The sequence below is a fragment of the Protopterus annectens genome, chromosome 2.part2 (genome assembly GCF_019279795.1).
Source record: "Protopterus annectens isolate FY-2018-M chromosome 2.part2, PAN1.0, whole genome shotgun sequence".
In the NCBI taxonomy this organism is placed as follows: domain Eukaryota; kingdom Metazoa; phylum Chordata; order Ceratodontiformes; family Protopteridae; genus Protopterus; species Protopterus annectens.
The window spans coordinates 218782356-218807758 of NC_056730.1; the positions used below are offsets into that span (position 1 = coordinate 218782356).

The window sequence follows — 25403 nt, forward strand, 5'->3', positions numbered from 1 at the left end:
TGAGGTTGGTAATAACCACACTTTTAAATTTATTACCACTTTCTCTATGGATGCCGGGTCTATACGAGACATCTTATTGAAAAACTGGAGCATCTTGTTGGATGACCCTTTCATCCAACAAAAAATTAGTGCTAGCCCTGGGTTGATTTTTAAAAGAGGGAATAACCTAAACAATATGTTTGAAAATAACACTAGGGTGTACTCATTAAAAGTGGGAATGACAAAATGTTGCAGATGCAATCTTTGTAAATTTATGACGGTTGCTCGTTCTTTTACTCTTAATGTAACATACCAGGTTAGAGGTAAATACAACTGCGAAAGTTGTGGCATTGTGTACATTGCCTTCTGCCAATGCTGCCCGGGTTTCTATATTGGGAAAACAGAGAGACACTTTAAATTGAGAGTATATGAACAGCAACATAATATTGGGAAAGCCAATACCACAAATGCTTTGGCAAAACATGTCTCTGAGAACCATGAGCATTCTTTCAACTATCTAATAATTGATAATGTTAGCAAGAATATCACAGGAGGTCCTTGGCCCCTCTAGAAGAGCAGGAGTTTTATTGGCAGCTCAAAGTTAATGCTTTTGCCAATCCTGGCCTTAATGACCAGTGTTCTTTGAAATGTATTTTACGTTTAAAAGCTTTAGAAAGATAACTTAAACACATAAACTTAAGTATAATTTTTGTGTTTAGCATATGTAATTTGTACTTTTAAAATATGTATGATAGGTTGTGAACTTAATTTTATCTACTATAATAGTAATGTATATGAAGTGTTAATGGGGATAATATGTCTTTAAATGGTTATTAGGGGAAGTGATGTCATTTTTGTTTGCATTACTTATACTGGCTTTTCATGGTTTTAACTGTCTGATGAAGTTCTTTCACTTGTTTTGGATGAAAGTGCTTACCTTGATTGTACTAACCTGTCTGGATTCTTTGTTGATTTTTCATGGATAAACTGTGGATGTACCTTTGATTAACCTTGCCTTGGGTATTTTCTGAATAGTTACATAATTTGTTGTGTTTTTCTGCTAGATTTTACATGTATAAAGTATTTTATTGCTGTGGTTTCCTGGCCAGGGGCAAGATCAAATAAATGTTAAAACTATGAGTTTCTGTTAGCCTGGGGACCAGAGAAGAATGATGTAATCTAAAATGAGTCAGCAGTGATGTATTACCAATTTAAGGGATCACAGAGACAAAGAGGGAGCATTTTGGATTTTGTATGAAGAACATCCACTCACCAGCACTTGCTTGCTCTGTATGTAAGTAGGACCATAGATGTCAATGTCTCTTTTAGAAACAGATAGGAAATAGTAAGTTTAGTCCAGCTGTTTTCTACATTTATGTCAGACTATTCTACAGTATTATTTTAAGCATTTTCCTGTGATCTCTGAACTATTGACTAGCACTGTGTTGAATTGAGGAGATTGGTCTTGTGTTTTTATTATTTATTATTACATGTTTTTTAAACCTTTCAACTGTGCCTGTTTTGTGTAGAGATAATTTAAGCTCTACAGTACATTGCATGTATATAGTAATACTGCACAAAACCACTTCAATAAGCCTTAAAAGTACTGGTCACACTTACTAATTGGATAATGATATTGCACAGTAAAATTGGACTCCCTTTAGGAAGTGCCTTATTGATAGTTGATAATTATGGGTTCTGGTGGCAGTGGATTACTACCTTATTGCCTGTACAGAAGGGGCACAGCTAATGAACCTGTGTCAACCTTTCCCAGGAGTGTCTGTGTGGTTGTATATAAATCATATCTCAAAGTGTGTGCATGTGTCAGCTACTTCGGCATTGACATGAAGCACTGGTTGGACAGAGGGAGTGCTTGGAGGACTTGGGGTGGAACCCTGGCTAAGAACTCCACTCTATAGCTGTGCCAGTAGGGAGTCTTATTGGGGATCTGGAGAGAAAGGGAAAAACCAGCCCCAGATTGACAGTGATCTCTCTATGTTCTTAAGGGAAATTGTACTTTACTGTGTGTGTGTATTTGTTATCCCTCCCAATGTGGACGCCCTTCACTGGTGCAAGTGGTGAGGATTGAGGCTCCTTGATTACTGGGTCTGTGAACAGACATCACACCAGTCACGAGTGGAATATCCCAGGGCTTTGTGATGGACCTACTCCTTTTTGGAACCCACTTTTCAGAAGTAGAGGCTAATGATCACGGCCTCTGTCTCACCAAGCCCACAGATGACAGATGACTGTAAACTAGGAGCTATTACAGATTCCCACCAAGAAGCCAACATCTTACAATCTTGCAGTACCCCCTATCATCACAGCATGTACATAATGACACCTGCAACAGTTAGAATGCCCACAAAGGTTTCTCACAAGGAGAATTCAGGGCATGAATACCCTGTCCTACTCTGACTGCCAAAAGGTTCTGTCAATGTCTTCAGTCTCCTACGGGCTGCCAAGAGGGGATCTTTGCCTGGCTTACAAGGATTCTCAGACCCAGCCCTGATTGATCTGTTGCACATTCACAAAACAAAACGCTCCAGAAACACTTGATCCAGGGACCAGAAATTCACTTTTGACATAAACAGAACATGCTGGAGAGAGAGACATGTGTCCCAAAGGATTTCCATCCATGTAAAATAGAATTAATTCCTGACTCTATTCAAATGAAACCTTGACAACTGGATGGGAAATGATAAATTTACCCTTGGTCTGGCCTCCATGTCCCTAACTGAAAGAGGCCATCAATAACAAAGCATTGTTCTAACACCCCCACCCCCACAAATCCCATAGTTACCTCTCTAATAACATGCCCTCCACCTGTATAGATGCCCATGATATTTGGGATCCAAATGGGTTTGAGGTGCGTAGCTAGCCTTGTAAGGGCCCCTGTGGTCATTAGCCTAGTAAAAACCAAAGAACCCATGAATCTATAATAAAGGATCATTTCAGTTAACATTACTTTTTCTGTTCTGACATTATAGTAAGAAGAAAAGATGATACAGGTCTGCACTACTTGCTGTACTGATTTATATAACACATTATGTTACTATACGACTTTGCTACACGTGCACTGAATGGTTTAACATGTGAATTACCTTTAATATTCCTAGGTTTACACTAGCCAGTTAACCAAATTATTAGGAATTTATGTTTCTTTAAGTGTAACAATTTGGGAAATGATTTGTACTTCTTTAATTACATGTCATTTGCTTTTGCCCCCAAGGCTCCTGCTGCTGCCCTGAATATGTTCACAATTTGCTTGTAGATCTCTTCTCATTGACTTTAAATCCCAGCACTTTAGAGGTATTTTCAGATAAACTATTACTATCTGCATGTGTGTCTAGTTTAAATTCAATATTTCATTTTTTAATTCTCAGCATTTCTTTCCAGTGCCTTTACTGTTGTCTCAGTGCATGCACTTTCAGATTTCACTATGCCGACTCTTATTTTAATGGTACCAACGGATGGATGTCATGTTGTTTGTTGAGTGGAACTTTGGTGAGCTAGGAATCAGCTGGTTTAATTATACAATTCCTTGTTTCATTACACCTGATCAATGAGAATGGCAAGACTTCAGAATAGTGGGGTGAACCTACGGAAGCGTCTTCTTACTCCACAATTACACAATGTGAGAGTTATTACACTTAGAAATGCAGATGCTGTGGTACAGAGACCCCTCTGCATAAAAAGCTGACTTGGGGTGGATTTTCTGTGAGATTTGATGGCAAAGCTTCTCTTTTTTATGGGAATGAGTGCTGACTAACATTCGTACAATGTTTAGCCACACACTCTCTAACAAACTGTATCAACATTTTAGTTCATTACTACCAAGAAACAGATCATTATCAGCCAGCACCATGGCAAAGAGGGTTAAAGACCTAACTATGTCCTAGAAGGCTGAGGTTTGATCTGAAGTGCTGGCAGGAAGGGATGTGCATGGCGATGCATGGCTAAGAGAGGGGAGCAGTCCTCGGATGTAATAGACAAATGCACAGGGGGGAGGGGGAAATGAGAGTAGGCATTACAATTCTTATTAGTAGCAATGGTGACATGGTCCCAGGACACCCTAATGATCTTCATTGGTTTCAATCCTTTTGGAGGAAGTCCAGGGTAGAATAGAAGGGGTATGTAGACCCCACTGTAGGAAAGGGGCACCAGGACAAATTGACTGCCTATTTGCATGGGAACTGAGGGACAGTTTAGCAACATGCAAATTCTTTTGAATATATATTTTTCCCTTTTAAACACCTTTGAAAGCTGTTCTTTTATTAGTGCATATTAACATCAGAATAGCACAATGGTTTGTTTACTGGAGTAACTCAATGATCCCAAATTCAAACAGCTAACTAACTGAACAAAAAAGAACAGAGGTTCTCTCGAGATGACAGCCACACCTGCTACACAAGGCTTGAATTTTAAATTCATGGAGCCATCCCTTGTCCTCATCACTGTTTTCATGTTTCCATTAATTTACAGTGCATTATCATTATGATTCCTTTTCCACATTAATTACTGTTGCAATACATTCTGTTTTTCTAATCTTTCCCTATTTGTCCCTTATTATATCTCACATACATTCATTTCTACCATTAGTAATTTTATTTGTGTTTTTATTTATTTATGATAACTTTACTTACTCTTCATACATCTTCATGTTTCGATAAGTCTGCGGTCCACTTATCTTAAAAGTCTGCCATTTACTTCATTATTTCTCACACAACAAACTAGTCTCTCTTATAAAAAATCCTGTAACTCAAAAAAAATGTCCAGTTGATAGTTCTTGTTTTTAGATTTATAGCGTAGGCAGTATTTGTCTATGTGGGAACGTTTGCTTTTCTAAAGAAATTGCAAGCTGCATATCTTGACCTGACCAAAGCATTCACTACAACACCCCACTCAGGCACTGCTGATAAGCTCTCTGAGCTAGGCATACATCCCTACATAACTTGCCTGTGAATAAATGACAAATAATTTCTCTAATCACAAAGGCTTATAAGAATTCCTAACCTTGCTGTTTATTGCTACTAACTTGTCATTTGTATTTTGAAGAATAGTAAACATTTAAAGATCCTTTAAGCTTTAGTTTTTCAGCAACATGCAAAAAAATGCAGCAAGCAGTACCCTTTTAGCAGATCCATGGTCTCTCTTTTTCTCACTTGCACATGCACACACACAAACAAATGCATTCTCTCTCTCTGTTTTCTAGTTCCTCTGACGAAATATATTTTACCTCCTCATTGCACAGAGACACACTCAGGGTCCTCATGCTCTTAAAAATTTTGAATGAGTATACAACTTCTTTATAACTAGGGGCTCCAGGCTGTGACATCTGGCTCTGGGATGGGTATGAAACTATGGACAGAAATGTACTTCAGTGCTTTTTAACATCAAAGAATGAACCTAAGATTTGAAGATTTCATAAAACTGGATTTTTTTTCCTACCACATATAATATTATTCCATTTGGGCTACTACTGTTTCAGTACTTTTGGTATTAGTATCGTAGTGTCAATTCAATAACACCTGGTGGTCTCGATGTAAGTTCCATGGAGATTTTTAACCAACCTGTAGTTACATTTGTTGCTAATGTAGATTGATGCACCTCCACTTTTAGCCCCTCTCTGTGCTGCATCACCAGAGTTCTGTCTGTAGCTATAAACCAAGTCTGTGACAAAACGAATGTTGACATTCACCAGCGTGAGAAGAGCTTGTAGGGTATGAAGTTTCGTGTTTAGGCTCCAAGAATTAAGCAGTAACACCTTAGGGCTGCTTTTGAGTTTTTTTTTTTTTTTGCCATGTTGGTCATTTTGTTATTTTGACATTGCCTAAAAAAAGGCTCTAAGGGGATGAATAAAGTTTTAGGTAGTATCCGAAAGCCCAGGGGGACAGGTGCAGACCATCATTGGCAAAACAAAGTGGTTAACCACGTTCTCCAATGTTGATAGATAAAAGATTCCCCTGGAATGCCACCAGAAACCAAGCCACTTATTAAATAATTTTCTGTTCATAACTGTGGCATCATCCTTTATCTGTGCACATATTCAAAGAGATCCGCAATGTCTCTTTCCATTTAATCCACCTCTAATTATTTAAAGTTCCTCCTTCTGACCAGTAGATTTCTGATCTTCACATATTTTCTCCACACAACTGCACATAACCTACGTATACTTTTTATCTTACGTCATATTAATACAAAGTGGGAAACTGTGCCATTCTTTTTTTTAAACTTATTATTGTGTTATTATTTTTCTTAGGTATAAGTTCTGTCTGTATATACTGAAAACTCTGCATACCTGATTATATGAAAATGTTTACTGTGCTTTATCATATTAATGTCTAAATGACTTTCTAGTGGAGCATTCCCACCCCCCCCAGGCCTCTGCAGAAAAGGGGTCTTGTGCAACCCAGTAGGCCTTTTCCAGTAAACAAAATGGAAAGTAATTTTATTTTATTTCACTTTTGTTTACCAGGGAGGTATCATTGATCAGGGGTTGCCTCTTTTTAGTGAAGGTCCGGGAAGAAAACCTCTAACATACATTATGAATGCGAAGTAGTTACAAGTGAAAATAAGTACAAGCAAATCAGATAAATAAAAAATATGTTTCACATGGAAAATATCGATGGTAAGCCTGCAGTAAAAGGATCAGTACATGGTATGGGAAATTTAATAGTTTTGTTTAGATCAAATAAGCAAACACTTTGATGGCAAATAAGAACACCTTTTCCCTCCTAGTCTGCTTAGTTCTAAAGAGTAAAATCATTCTGTAATCATACATTTAAGATGATCATACCAAGGAATTGAGCACTAAGGGGTTGTTGACACTAAGAAAATAAGCAGTCTCTCTGCGTTATTGTATGTACTGCATATTGACAGTCGATGTGTATACATGTGTGCGTGTTGGGGGTACTATACAATTAATAAGTGTTTTTTTGTTTCAGACAAAGAATTAGAACTGTTGTTTATAAAATGAAAACTGAAGTCCCACTCTCTCTCATGAAGTATTACTGAAGAAGGTAAAGCTATGTCACAATTTACAGATTCTGCTCAGATTATGAGAAAGTCACTGCATATACAACAAAATAAGTTAGAAAAGCACACAATTACGTTCTCATGGTTTATCTTCTCAGTACTTATTTTTGATGAGGAAAGTAAAAATCCAACAATATACATAGGCTGTATTTGTTTATAAAAGTCTGTAAGACTTTTTGGGAAATAAGGGAACAAGCATGTTCCTTGGTATAAGCATTTTGTATTAATTTGTTTATTCTTTAATTACTCGCCCTCAACTCTTTCATGGTATTTCATGAAGCCATACACCAGTGCCACTTCCCAAAATATGCTCATTGTATCTCATTACAAAGTTGTCTCTGTTAGCAGAGCCATGTGAGTCTCTGGGGTCCCATAACATGGAAAATCTCCCCTTCCAACTTAGCATCTTCTCTAACCTTCATACCACTCCCTAAGAATATGTTGCTTTATGATATACTTAAATGAGGCTCTGACTGTGTCTTACCTAACCTCAGTTTGATATGTGGACTAGCACACTGGTGAAGCTTGACGGATAAAGTGAGAGAGGCTGATAGAAGATCAGCTTAACCACAGTGAAAGGAAAGAGGACTGTGGGCTCCTCTGTCCAAGTGCCAAATGATGAAATGATGGTTTGTCAAGCTGCAAGAGCTAGCATGCTGCAGTCATCTAAAATAGTCAGCAACAAACTATTATGCAAATGTGGTAGTCAGGAAAAAAAATCACCAGGAACAGTCCAGCAACTGCACACAGAAGGATGTCTGTTGGCTCATAAAGGAAATAAAAAGCGTAGTACTCAGAGCTAAATTACTAAGTGACTGTAGAAGATGATACTGCCCCAGGGGCATACTTACCTTCTCTGTCATCCAAAGTGCAGTACAGTCTCCACCTTCAGAATACCAAATTCCCTAAAAGGGTAACTCCGTTCTGGGAGAATTGCACACATATAGGATATGAAGCATACTGAATTGCACACATATAGGATATGAAGCATACTGCCCCTCTGTCCAGATTTTTGCAGCATTCCCAGATTTTTACCTCATAACTATGGCCTGTTTCTCATAAAATGTGTGGTTTTCTGGCAAATCATTGAGGACTGTAGTAACTAAATAATGACATACTTTTGACTTTCAGATTTCATATCCTTCAAATAAATGTATGTCAATGCAAAACTTGTTATTCTAGCAACTTTTTATGTTTGCAAGAGTAACATTTAAAACTTGTCCTGAGTTTTGTCCTTTGGCCCCCATTATTTTTGCATTTGTCTAATTAGAGGTAGTGAGATAAGCTGCCAGGAGAGAGGGTAACCTGGATGGTAAGCCAATGGTCACAGCACGTAAGAGCTACACACTCAGTGGTTCAAAAACAGCGGAAGGGGATAAGGGACCTTAAATTAGTTATACTGAATCCAAGAAGCATTTTTTATTAAACTCAATTTCTAGTACTTCCATAATTTTATGGTCTCGCCTAATGTTTTAATTCTAACTAGTCACTTTTCCTATTATACTCCTCTTTGGCTTAGGAAACACTGCCATATTCTTACATATGGTCAAAGACAAGTTTGTTTTCAATATACATACCCAAGTCCATGACAAATGTGTCTATTTGTGTGAAATGGTATCTAGATGGCAAGTAGAATGGGGTGTTTGGCTTAAGAAAGGAAACTATGTTACATTTCTCAATGTTGAGGGTAAGCTCATAATTAAAACAAACATTCTATGGTTTTATGCATGAGGTATACCTAGGTATGTGGAAATACTTTTACAGATTTCCACACAAACACAAAAATGCACATATGTATATATCTTTACACACACGCATGCACGAGCACACACATGCACGCGCACACACACACACACACACACACACACACACACACACACACACACACACACACACGCTTTCATCAACTGTGGAATTGGTTCAACAGCAGTGCCTTGAGTTAAACATGATCTGAAAACAAAAATAAAGTATTCAACTCCTCTCCTTAAAGGATCACTCAGGGCTCCATTCTGGCTCCCTTTCTTTTTTCCATTTTCACTAATAAACTACCACTTTGACCTCCCTAACCTCTCTCTCTCAATTTATACTGATGACATAAACGTATTTCACTCAAACCTGACCTCCTTGGCCATAAAACAGCAACTACAAGCTGACTGTGTTTCTTTTATCAAATGGCTTAACAACAACAAGCTAATTATGTACACCTCCAAAACTAAAACCATGCTGTTCGATTCCTCCACTAGATGGAAGAAAAGTTCAATCCCTTATTATCCATGGCCATCTTGAAAGCTTCACTGATCAAGTGATCTCCTTCAAATACCTAGATAAGCAGCTTGATCCTCCACTTATCTTTCACCTTTATCAAGAGCAAACACAGAAGGAAAAAAAAATACATTCTATTTTGGTCTTAAAACATTTCCCCCATCTCTCCAAACCAACAGGAATGCCACAGACAAAAGCATTATTCTTGCACAGCTGGAATATGAATTTCCACTGGTTGCAGCAGCATGCAAGGAAAACTCCTTCACCATCCAAACTATAAGCAATTCTATCTACCATTTCATTACTCTCTCCTCTAGAAATAAGTATCAGTGTACCGATCTTAATAAAGCCAGTGGGCTACTTGTCCAACATGCCAAATTGCTTCTTGGATCCCAAGTCAACAAGCTCCTCAAGGAACAATCCTGTCCTTCCCTTGCTTTCAACTTCTTCAGATGACAACCCCCCACCCCCAGTTACAATCCAAGAAGTCTTAACCACACTGGTCCACTTCTTCAATGTCTCAGAACCAGACTTCATTGCACTACCCATACCTTTTCCATCCTATACTTCAAAGTGTGGGAATCCCTCACTACCAGTCTTAAAGACCCCACCACATACTAACTGTTTTGGCTCAGCTTACAGTTCATCTCTAGTCTGAGTAAATTTGCAAATGCTTTCCCATGAACACATCACCTATTCCTCCACCTACCCCTTTGTGAGTCACGCACCTTTGTCTTCCTCGCACTATCTCCCTTGTATACAAATATGTAACATTGTTCCACATTGTCAATATTGTATACAGTTAATTTCTGTGTGCTCTTACCTTAGTTTTGCTATCTTTTACACTCTGTGCTGTTTCCCTTCACTGTTTCACTCTTATCATCCACTCCCATTGTACTCCAACCACCCCTTCCTACTGTCTACTGTACTGTGTACTTTAATATTACTGATTCATTCTTATTTTCACACAGCATTTTGTTTGTATTAATAATACGTCTTTTTAACTTGCTTGTCTACTGTCATTTAAATTTATCTGAGCTGAGACTGAAATAGGTCCACTTGTATCAGTGTTCTACACTACTCTACCAAACTGAATAAATGAATGCATGAATGAATGAATGAATAAATAAGTAAGGAAATAAAAACAAAGACAGGGTAGCATTAAATGGAATTCACTGTTAGGGTAGAATTACAAGTGATATATTATTCACTTCTGGACTGAATCTGCTTTGATGTCTTGAGCAGTGACAGTTGGCAGACTTTCGGGAAAATAGGTCACTTTTTTAAAAGATAAAAATTAGCAAAATGATCAAGATGGAAGACAAGGTGGATAGAAGGGGACGACATTAAGTGCTGTTAAAAGAATGATCATGTTTGTGGTATGATAATCTAAATGAATGAAAAGACTTACAGGAAAGAGTACGAGTAACAAGAATCCAAAGGGAAGACAACGTAAGAGGGATTGGCTACTCATGGCATCTCACATGAAACAGACCAAGGTATGATTTCAAGCTGTGCAGCAAATGAGAAAAAACATTAAGAAAATTATGGGATAACCTATCCTACATCGTGAAAAGTATCACATTTGAAAAAAGACATCAAATCATCCACTGCAAAGAGAACTGCGGAGTCTACACATCATGTCATTCTTATAACACCACTATATTAAACATTCTACAGAGTAAGGGTAACAAACATGATGCCAAGTCTGAAGTAAACAATTTGAAAAAAGAAAAGAAACATTAACACACACCATGGAGGAAAAGTGAGCTTATGCTGTTGCAATACACACTTGAGTTATTGCAGGAACTGAAGTTCAGGAGGAAACAAAAAGGACAGTTGTGTACACTTACCATAAATGTAGATGTTTGAGTGTATTCACTGTTGCAGTCATTACATTTGGGTTATCTGCCTGCAGGTAGCCCTCAGCCAGCCTGAATATCAAAGTCTTGGATTCCTGCGTTGGATGCTGTCTCTTCTTCCATAACATCAGGTCGTCAGGGGTATAAAACATGCAGCCGACCCCATTACATCAGTTTTTCTTGCCCCAGATGACAGGTGCCCCCATAATGGGAAGCAATTATATGTTAGGTTACACCTCCAACAAAAAGCAAATACACCAGAAAGCTGAAATAAACTAAACAAGAAAGAAGGTAGAGCCAAGAGAAGTCAGGGGACTGGAGGGAGGGTAACCAGGACTGCAACAATGAATACACTCGAACATCTACATTTATGGTAAGTGTACACAACTGTACTATGTTCTTCGTGTTTCATTGTTGCAGTCATTACATTTGGTTTGATTCCCAAAGCTAAGGAAGGGATGAGGAATTTAGAGAGCATTAGGACTAGCTATTAAGCCCTGCAAGAATGCACTGGTAAAACCAACTCTGGATTTAGAAAAAATAGGCATGTGGTAATGATTGGTGAAGGTATGTACAGAGCTCCAGGTAACAGCTTCTAGGATGTCCCTGGTATGGACTCCTCTGAGGAAGGCTGTAGAGGTAGATGCAGCCCTGGTGGAATGTGATCTTATCCCTTGTGGGGTAGTTTTTCCATGGTGCTTATAGCAGAAATGAATGCAATGGGCTATCCATTTAGAAATGGTTTGCTTTGAAATTGCCTTCCCCTCTGCCCCTGCAGCAAAGCCAACTAGCAGCTGTTCAGATTTTCTGAGAGGCTTGGTCCTGTCCAAATAAAATCTAAGTTGTCTGTGCACATCCAAAGAGTGCAGTATTCATTCACCTTTGTTTTGTGGGTTTGGGAAAAAAGTAGGCAAATTAATGGACTGATTTAGGGCCACACTAGACACCACCTTGGGCATAAAGGAAGGATTGGTCCTGAGAGAAACCCTGTCTGCATGGAAGATAATTAAGGGCACCACTGCCATGAGGGCCTGTAATTCAGACACTCTTCTTGCTGAAGTGATGGCTAGAAGAAAGGCTGTTTTTCAAGAAAGGAATTTCAACTCTGCAGTTGCAACTGGTTCAAATGGAGGGAGCATGAGCTTTCCCAATAGAAAGTTAAGGTCCCAGGCTGGAGTAGGGGCTTGCCTGGGGAGTTCTTACATTTTTGGACCCTCTGAGGAACTGCTTTAGCAGGGGGTGAGAGAAGATGGGTGATTTAATATTATAATGTGCTGAAATGGCAGATGCATGAATTTTAATTGACGAGAAGGATAGGCCCTTGTGGAGCATTTCTGTTAAGTACTGAAGAATATGAGGTAAACTGGGCACTGTTGTGCCCATCCCTTGAGTTTGGCTCTAGGAACACTATCTTTTCCACTTTTCAGCATAAGATTTTCTAGTGCTAGGCCTCCTTGCTTCCAGAATAACATCTAACACCTGCTTACTGAGGGATGCTACTGGAGAGCTCAAGGGATTAGCCAGGCTGCAAGGTTCACGGTTTGAAGCTGAGGGTGCAGAATCTGGCCCACCTGCTGGGACAGCAGGGAAGGTGCCTAAGGAAGGTGCCATGGCTCCAGCAGTATCATACTGTGAAAGAGGGGGTACCAATGCTGGCATCGCCAGTCTGGTCTAATCAGTATTGTCCTTGGTTTGTCCTGTTTGATCTTTAGCATAACCTTCGAGAGGAGAGGAGAGGCAGGCATAAACCGAGAGGCTTTCCCAGGTAAAGGACAGGGCATCCACTTTCCAAGCTTGACTGTGGGGAGTATTTGTGCAGAATTTGTCCAATCGGTAGTTCTGGGGGGAGGTCTATTTCTGGAGTCCCCCATTTGTTCCTCAAGCGGTTGACTACTTTTGGTTCCAGTTTCCATTTCTGTGGGTCCATGAGATTTCTGCTTAGGTCGTCTGCCAGTGAATTTTCCTGGAAGGATATGGTCCTTGAAGGCTGTCAGGTAAATCTGTACAGCTAACATTTCTTTTTGGTTGATATGCAGGTGCATCTGACTCAGGTTCCATTTGCCCTGAATGCACTTCCCTGCCAAGTGAGCCCCCCATGCATAGTCTGATGCATCTGTTGTTAGGCTTGGGTGGCAGGGGGTAGATTGAAAGGAAGCCCCTTGATGAGGTGGCAGGCTTCTGCCCACCAAAGGAACTCTGTCTTTATACAAGGAACGATAGGAATCATTGTTTCCAGGTCCTGATAATGCTGGCACCACAGGCTTTTTAGATACCATTGTAGTTTCCTCATATGCAGTCTTGCATATGGAATTATTAGAATGCAAGAGGCCATGAACCTCAGGGCTTGCAGAATTTTCCTTGCAGATAGCTGGGTCTTTGTGGCCAGTAGTTTGAAGTAGGCTGTCAAATAAACTTGTTTCTTTGGTGTGAGGAAAGCCATCTGGGAAGTTGTGTTCAAGCTTACTCCCAGAAATACAATCTGTTGGCAGGATACTAGGTGAGATTTCTTTTCATTTATGGTGTACCCCAGTGAGGTTAGAAGTTTCTTTACAAATGCCAGATGTTTTAATAGCAAGTCCTGACTTTCTGCCTGAATCAGACTATCGTCCTGGTATGGGTATATCTGAATATTTCTCTGCCTGCAAAATGCAATGGCTGGAGCTAGACACTTTGTGAATACCCTGGGCACAGTAGATAAGCCAAAAGGAAGTGCAGAGAACTGATAGTGCATGGAGCCTGCTCTGAAGCATAGGTATTTCCTGCAAGATTCCCTTATTGGAATGTGCAGGTAAGCTTCCTTTAAGTCTAAGGTTGTCAACCAGGCATTTTTGCCCAGCATAGGGAGCAGCTGATGAATTGTTAGCATTTTGAATTTTGGGATTACCAAAAAGGTGTTTAAAATAAAGAGGTCCAGGATAGGATGCCAGGAGCTGTCTTTTCTGGGTATCATGAAATATCTTGAGTAAAAACCTTGTCCCCTTTCTTCTGTTGGGACAGGCTGAATAGCCCTGATACTTAGAAGAGAGAGAACCTGCCGCTGAGCCTCTGCCCATTGATTTGGGGGTAGGTTTGGCCAACCGTTTGGGGTTAGTAAGGTGTGGAAGTGAAATCTGTATCCTTGGAAAACTATATTTAAAACCCATTTGTCCTGCGTAATGAGTTCCCAGTTTTTTGCATGCAGAGCGAGCTTTCCTCCTAAGGGAGCAGGCAGTTGAGCAGGGCTTGGAAGGGTTAAGGTTAAGTCATCGTGACATTTTTCCATAGGGGGGAGTCTTACTACTTGCTTTGGAAGTGAGAGCCCCCCACTGCTTAGGCCTGTGTGTAGCCTGAGACTGTAAACTAGGTGGTCTGCTGTTCCTGGGTTTGGACTGAGTAGGCCTGGAAGAGACTGGAAAGGAACAATTCTTAGAAGGCCAATGCCTACTAAATCTGGAAGGCTGTACTTGCAGGAAATCTTTAACAGTTTGCATAGATTTAGCTTTTCCCCTCCATTTTTTAAGGACTTCTTCTGCTTTGTTGCCAAGCAGGCGGTCTTGGTTTAAGGGAGCAACCAGTAATTTAGCTTTAACATGATCTGGCAAGTTTTACTCCTTAAGCCAATCATGCCTTCTAAGTACAGACCCAGTGACAGCAGCCCTGAAAGATGCTTCTAAAGAGTCAAAACCACATTGCAAAGTAAGTTTACCAACTTGTTCAGCAGAGTGCATTAAATCCTGTAATTCTTTATGTTCAGCACAGTCAGGAATCAACATCATTTCTTGTTTAAGTAGTCCCAAAATATGCTGCTGATACTTTAACATATAAAACTGGCAATTTAAGGCCCTAATGGCCAAAGTAGCAGAAGTGCATATCTTATTACCCCATCTATCCAAGGCCCTGGAATCTCTATCAGGGGGGGTAGGGTTTTTGGAAGCAGTAGCCTTAATGCCCTTTGGTCCTTAGGAAATGGTCTCTGGATACGCAGTAGTATTCTTGAAGAGGAACTTGTGAGAGTCAGGTACTCTGTAATACCTGTCAGGTTTTCTGAGAGCTGGAGGTAAAGTGTCTGGGGCCAGGCTAGATTCCAAGAAGGCATCATCTACAATGTCCAGAACAGGAGGGATAGCTAAAGTCCTGTGTTGAGGGAGGAGTAAGAATTCCCTAAGCCTCTTTTTGGAGTCAGAGTATCCTGGCTTTCCCAGCGGAAATGCTCCCTAAGAGTGTGCAAGTTTTCACCAAAAGAAAAATCTTCTGGAGGGGAATCAGAGGGAATGGAATCCTCTGCATCAGAATCCTCATAGGTAGATAAGGTCAAATCCTGGTAATCAGAAGAAACAGAAATTTCAGAATCCTGATCTGATTTTCCTTCTGATTCTTCTGGTCTATGTCTCTTGGAAGGGGAAGGCTGGCTTCCCCTAATTAAAGTAATAAGGTCTTCAGCCATTCTAAGCATTTGTTTTTTAGGCATATGGGACTGACCATGAGGTTTGGACTTCAGTTTTCTAGGCATGGGTAGAGTTTTAGGCCTTGATGAAGAAGATGGTGTCGGTTTAAAATGCAAATTTGTAGGCCCGAATACACCCTCACAAGCCGGTGCCTGCACAGCGGCTCCAGACCCATCCAAGGTAGAGACATCCACAGGTTCCATAGTCGAACAAGCATCTTGCAGCATACCGGACTCAGAATGGGTCTCAGTAGAGGCCTGCAAATCTGAAGTAGTGGGTATCAGGGGCTGCGAAAGCGCCTCACTGAGTACCGGCAAACTGGCGACTAGCTTAACGGAAGTGTTGTTGGCAGTTTTGGACCTATGCAGTCTGTCTCTGTCTTTATCCTTTCATTTTTTTCGGATGATCGGTAGTTGGATGGCTTACCACAGCCATTTCCAGATAGCTAAACCGAGTACCAAAATAATTTGCTGTGAAAATAGACCGAGTACACATAGTTCGGGGGTTGAATAATGCACAAAACCGATAGTGAGGGACATCGTGGTCTGGGCCTCAGCAAGGATTGCAGTACGAATGAAAATCTTTATGAAGTATTTGCTTTCCACAGGTAAGACAATTGATAACTTTTACTGACATTGGTTAAGAGCAAGAAAAAGGATCCCCAATGGGATACTTAGCTTTTTTCGAAGACTTTGATTCTGAAACTCGAAAACGAAAATTTCAGGAGTCGGCCGGCCTGCAATTGCGAACTGTTTCTGCTTTGGGCACCACGTGGCAAGAAAGACTGATGTAATGGCATCGGCTGCATGTTTTATACCCCTTATGACCTGACGTCATGGAAGAAGAGACAGCGTCTGACGCAGGAATCCAAGACTTTTATATTCAGGCCGGCTGAGGGCTACCTGCAGGCAGATAACCCAAATGTAATGACTGCAACAGTAAAACACGAAGAACATGTGGAAGTTGAAAATTTTAAAAAGGAAAACTCACTGTAGAGGCACAAAATACATAAGGAATATATGGAAGTCTGGAAAATAATAAAAGAACTCTCTGGAATTGTTGGTGTTAAGAATGACTTTCTATAACTTAGTACCAAATATTCCTTTTATTACATTCCCCAGACCCCCATATATTTTAATTAACATGGTTGTACTTATTTATTTATTCATTGGCTTACAATATTGCTTCATTCATGTCAATGTTTGTGGTCTGGGGCTTTTCTTTTAAGTGGGTATACAAATGTAGGAGTTTTCTGAATGAGAGGGCTCCACCAGTATCCCGTTAGTTTGGTCACATTTCAGTTTTAAGTCTGATTCAAGACGTGCTTAGGACAGTGTTTTTCTGTAGTTTGATTTCTGAATAGTTTTACATACCTAGTAGCATTTCTCTTGTTATAGTATTGCATTTATTTGTATTTTGTAATATTAGTGTATTTGTACCTTTATTTTAATTACTTGCTTCCTGTAGTCTGAATATCTTTTTCAGTTTTAAATATAATTTCTTTTTTTCCTGACATGTTTGTGTGTGCATTGCGTTTCAATTGGATGGGGTGCTATGTTGGTTAGTGGTATGTACTTTGGGTTCTTTCATGTAGTGAAGGGAAGAGAGTGCCCATTTTACTGCAATACTTTACAATTGTGTTTTTACAAAGTATTTAATGATTTAGGGATTTGTATTGATCAGTTAAGTTTTCAGGGTGTTTTATGTTTAGTTTGATGAATTTTGTTCTACTTTTCATTCTCAATCTATGGAGAAGTAAGTCTGACTTGGTCTTGGGTATAGTTGTTAGGATTAGGTAACACACATACGTGTGTGTGTGTGTGTGTGTGTGTGTGTGTCAGCTACTTGGGCAGGGACATGAAGCACTGGTTGGACATAGAGGGTGCTGGAGGTTTTGGCTTGACCACTTGGCTGGGATCTTAACTCAGCAGCTGTGCCAGTGGGGAAGTCTTACTGGAGATCTGCAGAAAGAGGCAGAAACCAGCCCTAGACTGACTGTGATCACTGTGTGCTCTTAAGGGAAATTGTACTTTACGGTGTGTTTGTACTTGTCATCTTCCCATTGTGTACGTCCCTCACTGTTCCCAGTGGTGAGGATTGAGGCTCCTTGATTACTGGGCCAGTGCAGGGGCATCACACATGCAAAAATAATTGTACTTATGTGCTTGAGGGTAGTAGGTAAATACATTGCATGACTTCCAAAGTGTTGGGTAAACACACTGTATGACTTCCTATGCTATAGACTTAAACCACAATCACCCAAATAATGACCTTGCTCATATTACCAACAGATCAACCAAAGAAATATGTACTTTACTTTTATTACTACCGAACTATGAAAAGAGTTACACAACAAAATAGCCTCATCTTCTAGAGTTACACAATAAAAAATATTCTGATCCATGCAATATGGACAACAAGCTCTGCTCTGTCTGTTACCACAGACAATAACTGCTATTTCGTCTCATTACAAAAAATGCATTATACCCATCACACGTACCATAGCTGCTGGTTTGCATTCCCTTCTATGCACAAAATCCCAGCAAAGGCTGAAGTAGGCCATTTCTTTTTCAAAAGACTACCCTAATCAAACAAACTGATAAATGGAAACAAAATACATAAATTAAAACACGCATTCAAACTCGAAAGTGCAGTCTGACTGTTGACCTTCAGGTAAACCAGCCCAACTTTGTGTTTTATGTTGTTCCAGTACAAGTGTTGATGCTAAATACCTCTGAGTTTTTCATCATCAAAACATATGACACAAATAACCTGGTAGAAAGGTAACATTAGGAGAACATTTTACAAGTAAGGTGGTGTACTTTGCTCATAAAATTGGTAAAAAGGCATGACATGATCAAACTTAGGCATAAAGATGCAAAACACAGTGATCTCTACCACGATAATGTTTATTATGTTTGCATATTATATACCTTCATAAAGTATTCCAAATTTATGGTTCCAACAGTCATCAGTACAGACATTAGTCTGTAAAATAGGTGCATACCTTTCAATTGTTCCTGGTTTTGTTTAGTTTTCCCATGTCCCTAGTATAATTTTTGAGGATTGCAGTCGGTCACTAAAGGTAAACATTAGTGTTTCATGCTTCTTATTGTTCAGAAAATGTGTACTGATGCACAACCTACTGGTCTATTAACTTTGTAAGTTAGAGTAATATTTAAAAACTGACCCTAATGTTGGGCCTTTAGCCTCCCATTATTTTTGTCTCTGTCCCCGATTCTTCTCCAAAGAATTCGATTGAGATTTATGAAGGTGAGAGCCAAAATGAGAGAGGTACCTCATAACTGTAACACTTGAGAATTATATGTCTTAGTAATGCATTCCAGTCCAGCTCCCAGTAGAAACAGTTACACAACTGTGAAACCTCAGTCACACTTCACACCTGACAAGCTTACCACTCCATAGTTAAGTTAGACATAGTGTCATCTCATTTTACCTCCAAAGTTAGCTTTGTTCCTTCTGGATTTATTGATTTTCTCAAGGTCAGGCCTCGTTAAGGGGACATTGTACATACCTATTTTCATAAACTAAGCTTATACAAAGATTCCCTATCAGTATACAAGGAGACTGAACTGAGAGTCAACTCCAAGTCTGAGAATTAAGTGGGTCACTTTCTAACCCGCTGCTATGATTTTTGAGTGTCAGTACCACAATTTTAACATCCAAAGGTTGACAGACATAGTACCTTTGTTGGCGTAAAAAGTACATCAATACTATTAAGGCTAACGCATAGCATGGCTGCCTTCCTGGTTCTAGAAAACTGCAGCTTAAATGTTGCCTTAGGTGACCAATATTTGTTTTAAAGTTGCACAAACACCAGACTTAAAGTACACACTTGGAAGGTTCGGAATTATCAACTGCCCTAAGAGACCCCTATCTTCCAATAAATAAATAAATGCGTGGAGCAGCAAACCCTCAAACTGCAGTAATACACTACCTTATATAAAACAGTATATTCTGGACTTATCGTTAATTACAATTATGAAAAGTAAAGCGCATAATAAAAATATATTCGTTCAAAAGAACTGAACATTATCAATCGATATAATCCCAAATAAAAAGGGCAGACTACGTTGCCACCAACTGTATATTTTTATGTAAAAGCCCCCCTGCTTGCTAGAAATCCGTGGACAGGTTCGTACACCCGGAAGGTCCATTACACACCGGAATAAGAGTGAAAGATTTTGCCAGCTCAGCAGTGGTTGTAGCTAGTACTATCCTGTATGATCAGCTTAGCGCCTAAAGAAAACATTAAATAAATCTGGTTGCAAATAACTGTGATTCTAAAAGAGGCTGCTATAAAAATGACAGCGATGTTTCAATAAAAGAGATTGATTGATCCTACTAACCAAACGCAGGGTCCAGTCCAGCGACTAGGAGGACACAAATATGAACCGAAAACCATAGTACTTTTGTGCGATCCATTAATGAGGTACAGGCGGAACAACTTCTCCAGAAACAAACTTTTCTTGATTAGAAACTCCGAACTCAAAAGTGCCTTCACTGTAAAAGTTGCAGTAACTCCCAAGGGAATATATATATATATATATATATGTATATCATTCGACGCTTTCGCCAGGGGTCAGCTGTCTCGTTATCCAGCTTCTGTGAAATAAGTCAGGAAACGATCTACCTGTAGAGGTTCCTGCGTCACAGACGTCAGTTACAACACATTTTGTAGTGTGAGGGAAGATCAGTAATTTACATCCAGGTACAGGTAGCCCTGTTGGACAGGAGTCTGAATGGACAGTGAAGCTTGAAGGACGTGGTGAATCGCCTTCTAGATTGGTAACGCGCGTGTGTGTGTGTGTGTGTGTGTGTGTGTGTGTGTGTGTGTGTACTCACAAACTCTTACTGCTGCTCTCCCAACACCTGACATTTAAAAATGGGCACACCTCTCAAAATGTTATCCCTTCAAGTATTTAATAAATAGTTGCATCATTTCATCCATTCCTTCCAAAACAATGAAATATATTGTTCTTAAATCAGCAATCCTCGTTGTTAACTGTTGTAGACGGTAATATGGATAGCTGTAAATATGGTCTGAAAAAAGTCATTATTTTCTAAATGATGTTACTAAGTAGAGTACAAGAGTATGTCTGGCTGCACCCTTAATATTACAGCATCTAGAATTACCGGCCTCCACCCCCACTCCATCTATCAATCCTTCCATTAGTTCTAAGCCGATTGCCCTGGTGGCATAACTCTCAAAAGTTCTTAATTTTTTTCCTCATGATTTTGCCCTGCCCCTTGTAGAATTTTTGATTTTCTGGTAAATAACTTAAGATTACAATCAGAATATAAATTCAGCTGTTAAGAGTTTCATACTTCTTATTGTTCAGAAAATGTATGCAGATACAAAATCTGTTGTTCTATTAACTCTGTAAGCGCTTTAGAGAATTATTTAAAACAAACATTCCTGATTTGCGGTCTTTGTCCCCTCATAATTTTTTTTTTGTACAGAATTCTTGAATAAAGACACTGAGAGGCATAACTGTCAAGAAATGGCTGGTAATGGTCCTTGGCAGCAAAATGAACTGCATGTGCCAGACTTTCCTATTACTGATAACATTCTTCAGCTCATCCCCTGCCCTCTTCAGGTGTTCCCAGGCAAGTCAAAAGAAAGAATCCTCCAACATATCCTGGATCTGCTCTGTGGTCTTATACCAATTGCGTCATGCATGATACACCTGTGGGAGGTGCCTGAATGCACTCTCACATGGTGCTCAGACCAGCTCAGCTATCCTTTCTCGGCGCAGATCACCAATGGATGAAGGAATAGAATCTTCTGGAATTTATTGAGTCCTTTACTATGTATTTAGCAGTGACACAGCTACCCTGTGAAGGAGCCTAATTTCTGACACATTTATCCACTATCACCCAATTAGACAGTTCCCAAAGTTCATGACCATTAGTGGAGGATGGAGATACAGAATGACCAGTAACCTGAAAGCACTTTCCTATTAATTCAACTTCACTTCACCACCAGAACCTAACTTTTTTAGATTACTGCAATATATCATTTATGCATTTATTTATTTATTTACTTTTTACTGCAGTAATATAAAGGTAAAAAGATAAAGAGTATTCTAAATATTATTGTCAAGCGCTGACTACAAAATTTGACTATTGTCATTCTCGTTCAACTGTTTTGCCTCAGCAAAGAAAATAGTAAGGCCTAGAGGGCTGTTTTCAGTTACGTACACCCATACAAAATGGTTAGGTTAATAGTGGTGTGTTATCATTTATGTTTACAATCTGTATAAAAATTGCTGTATTATTTAATTTGATTGATTTATTTATTATATATTATCAATGTTTAAAAAATACTGTTTTGGGGATCCACGTCAGCTGAGTATGTTTATTTTCTGTGCCTAAGGGAAACAGGTCATGTAAAGAAGTGTGCCAGTAGAATAAAGATGTTGCTTTAACACAACAGTGGAGACCACAATTTATCTGTAATTGTATCATTATTGTCGCATGCTTGAAGATCAGTGTGTTTCAAATGATGATTTGGTTTACATTATTCTGGGTCTTACTATGCTTATTTTTTTGCATAGAGCTTATACCTGTTTTTCCCACAATCATGGGAGACTATGTATGTACACAAAACACAAAATGACTAGTAAACACATTGACAACTGAAACCCTAGGCATTGTAGTAAGATTTCAGTATTGCTGAAATATAGTGGACTCAAATGCTATGCTTTACACATGCTAAAAAGAAAAGTTACATACCAAACCGGTAATAATTTTTCACTCATAACAAATAACTGACAAATGCTATTAGGTTATTTTTCACAGCTAAGACATGTTTACAGACTCTATGTTATGTGTGCAGTTTGCCTTTCTTATTTAGATTCTTTGGAGTTATCTCAAAATGTTGCCATTATGGATGCGTGTTTTCCTTTTTAAGTGAGGAAATCTTGTCATCTAAATTTAATGCTTGAGGTATTGGTAATAATTATGTGGACTGTTAAAACTAAAAATTACCATCAAATATGTTTTAGTTAATTTTATGATTAGACCGCATTGGTATAATCATGCCCTTTGTTAACGTACTGTAATAATGCAGCTACAGTAATACAATAATGTGAGATGCTGGTTTAAGACAGTGTAACTATATAAGAGATACTACATAAGCACAAGGGCATAACCACAGTTCCTGGCTTGAGGGATTTTTATGCGATTAAAATTACCTTCAGAGTAGAAGTCTGGGGTGTACTTCCAATTGCCTAGCAACCACGAGAACAGAAAGTTATTACAAGATTATTTTTACTGACAGCGTTTTTGTGATGAAAAGGAAGATCATATATTTAAAGTCTGGCATATTACTTTTTCCTTCTTTGCTTTTATTTTTCTGTTCTTGCTTTTCCCTTCTGTGCTTTGTGATTTCAGTGTGGTTAGCTATTTTTTCTTTACTTGTGTTAGAGAAAGTGAATTCCTAACAGTAGTCATTTAACATTTGACAAGGGGTGATATTTTCAGAGGATATTTGCCCTGGGCCTTAGCTTCCTCATGGGCTCTCTATGTCATGTATTAAATCATGGAACTGTATGTGTATTATAAAACGTAAATCCCACTGCTAAAGTGGCAGCTGGATAATTATGAAAGGAATGCAACAGAAATAATGAAGACAGTGGCAACTGGAAAGTTCATTCCCAGTCAGAGATATAAAAAAGACAAACCATTACTATCCCTCAATCTGTACTGATATGAGTACAAAAACATGAATTCATTTAAAATTGAAGTGCCTAAAATGCAAATTACAAGTAAAGAAGACCGACACAATAAATGTAAAAAGACAATCACAACTATTGTTTTCCCCCCTAAGAAGCATGCATTTATATTACATCATACAGATACATACAGAAGAAAAGAAGAAAACATTGGACACCTGACAGCCACTTTAAAAAGAAACCACTACAACCCCCTCAAGCATACATATATATATATATATATATATATATATATATATATATATGGCTCTAGGACTGTTGAACAAAAATTCAACAGTCCGAATCCACTATCCCTGAACACACTTTAATGAAAGCACGTTCACCGAAAAACGCTTTCATTAAAGTGTGTTAAAAAAAAAAACATTACATTTACTTTTTTGCAGGGGGGCAAGCCCCCATGCACCCCCCAGACCCCTCCTACTTTTATATTCTCACTCCGAGGTCGCACTACAGTGGGGAAAAGGGAATTTTCCCTTATCCCCACTGTAGTGCATTCCTCCAAGCATACTTACGCGAAAGTGCTTCTTCAGTGAAAAGCACTTTCACGTATGTATGTCCGGCCGTTTCACATTTGGTGAAATGGCCGCTCAAGCATTAGTCCTGGACCTATATATATATATATATATATATATATATATATATATATATATATATATATATATATATATATATATATATATATATATATACATATATATATATATATGTACATACATATATTTCTGAAATCTCAAACAATAAAAAAAAACTCAAAAATCTTTTTTTTACTTTTTTTGCAGGGGGCAATGCCCCTGCACTCCACATAGTCCCTGCTAATTATAGATACCAACTACAAGATTTCACTACATTGAGCAAAATGGTAAATTTCCCGATCCTCACTGTACTGAGATCTCCATTCCAAAGCTTTGGTTTTCAGAAATTCGATGATATCATCTCGCCAATATGAATTTTAAGTTTCTGAAAACTTGATCAACTGATAGGGATCCATATAATTATAATTATACATGATTGTTAAGTACTGATATCACCAGTACAGAAACCTTGCAGCATTCTGCACCTAAGGACATTACAATCTATTAATAGTAAATGCAAAATTACAAAGGGTAAATCATGCATCAGCAATAAAAAAACAAAAAGGAAACAAAGTTAACTTGTAGTAATGGAGCTAAACATTTAATGCACAGCTGTAGCAAGGAAACGTTTAATGCTTTGGACAGCGTATCTGTTTAGCACCAATCACACTGTCTACAAGCAACTGCAATCAGGAGCCCTACTGTTTGTCATCAGATAGGGTTAAAGCTCAAAATGTAGAACATACAGTAAAAGATAGCCAGTTTCCTGTCATGGTAGCTAGTCTAAGAAAAGATTGAGAATGTGAGTGTTGCATTTTACTCAATTTCTCCCTCATCTCCTAGTTTATGCAATCTCTGAGTTAGTATAGGTTCACGGGATCATAGGTGTGTACTAGGCTAATGAACTTTAGTACCATTATAAGCCTAGCTGTACAATCCAAATGTAACTCACAAATTTGATTTATATAGGAGCGATTTACTGACTCCCTCTGTCCATCAGAGACATAGGCACTAGACCAGGGTTGAATTTCTGATTGCCCATCCATTGGTCCAAGTTGTGCTTAAATAGTGGTAGGGAGGAAATCTGCTTCACATGCATAGGGAGCCTATTCAAGAGAATAGGAATTCTCTGAGAAACATATGTGTCTCTCCAAAATGCGATATTGAGGTTGCAAGAAAAATGTATGGCTTTTAATCTAGTAGTTCTGATGCTATCTGTTTTACTGATGTGCAAAAGGTTCATCAAAACAGGGTTCAGGGTGCCTTGTATGCCAGGCATAGATCACCTCTCAGACGTCTGTATGATACCAAGTAAAGAGACAGGGCTTTGAGGCAAGCACACAGGGCATTGTTTTTACTCCCTGTATTCTTTTTGTAAGGAATCTTTGTGGACATTCCTATTGTTGCATATGTCTGGTTAGGTACATAATGAAGGGGGCATAATGCTCTATAATGGATCTGATGAGGGCCAAATACAGTGGTATGATCACCTCTCTGGACCTAGCT

General features: G+C 38.9%; 1 protein-coding gene across 1 annotated transcript in view; it reads right to left on the bottom strand.

Annotated features, from left to right (window-relative positions):
• F2RL1 (F2R like trypsin receptor 1) overlaps nt 1-20365 on the bottom strand; it is a 72170-nt gene extending 51805 nt beyond the window's left edge. Inside the window, exon 1 of the mRNA XM_044063865.1 lies at nt 19936-20365. Coding sequence (XP_043919800.1) covers nt 19936-20011 — 76 coding nt within the window. The 5' untranslated portion in view covers nt 20012-20365. The remainder of the gene's footprint in view (nt 1-19935) is intronic.
• Nucleotides 20366-25403: the final 5038 nt, after the last annotated feature.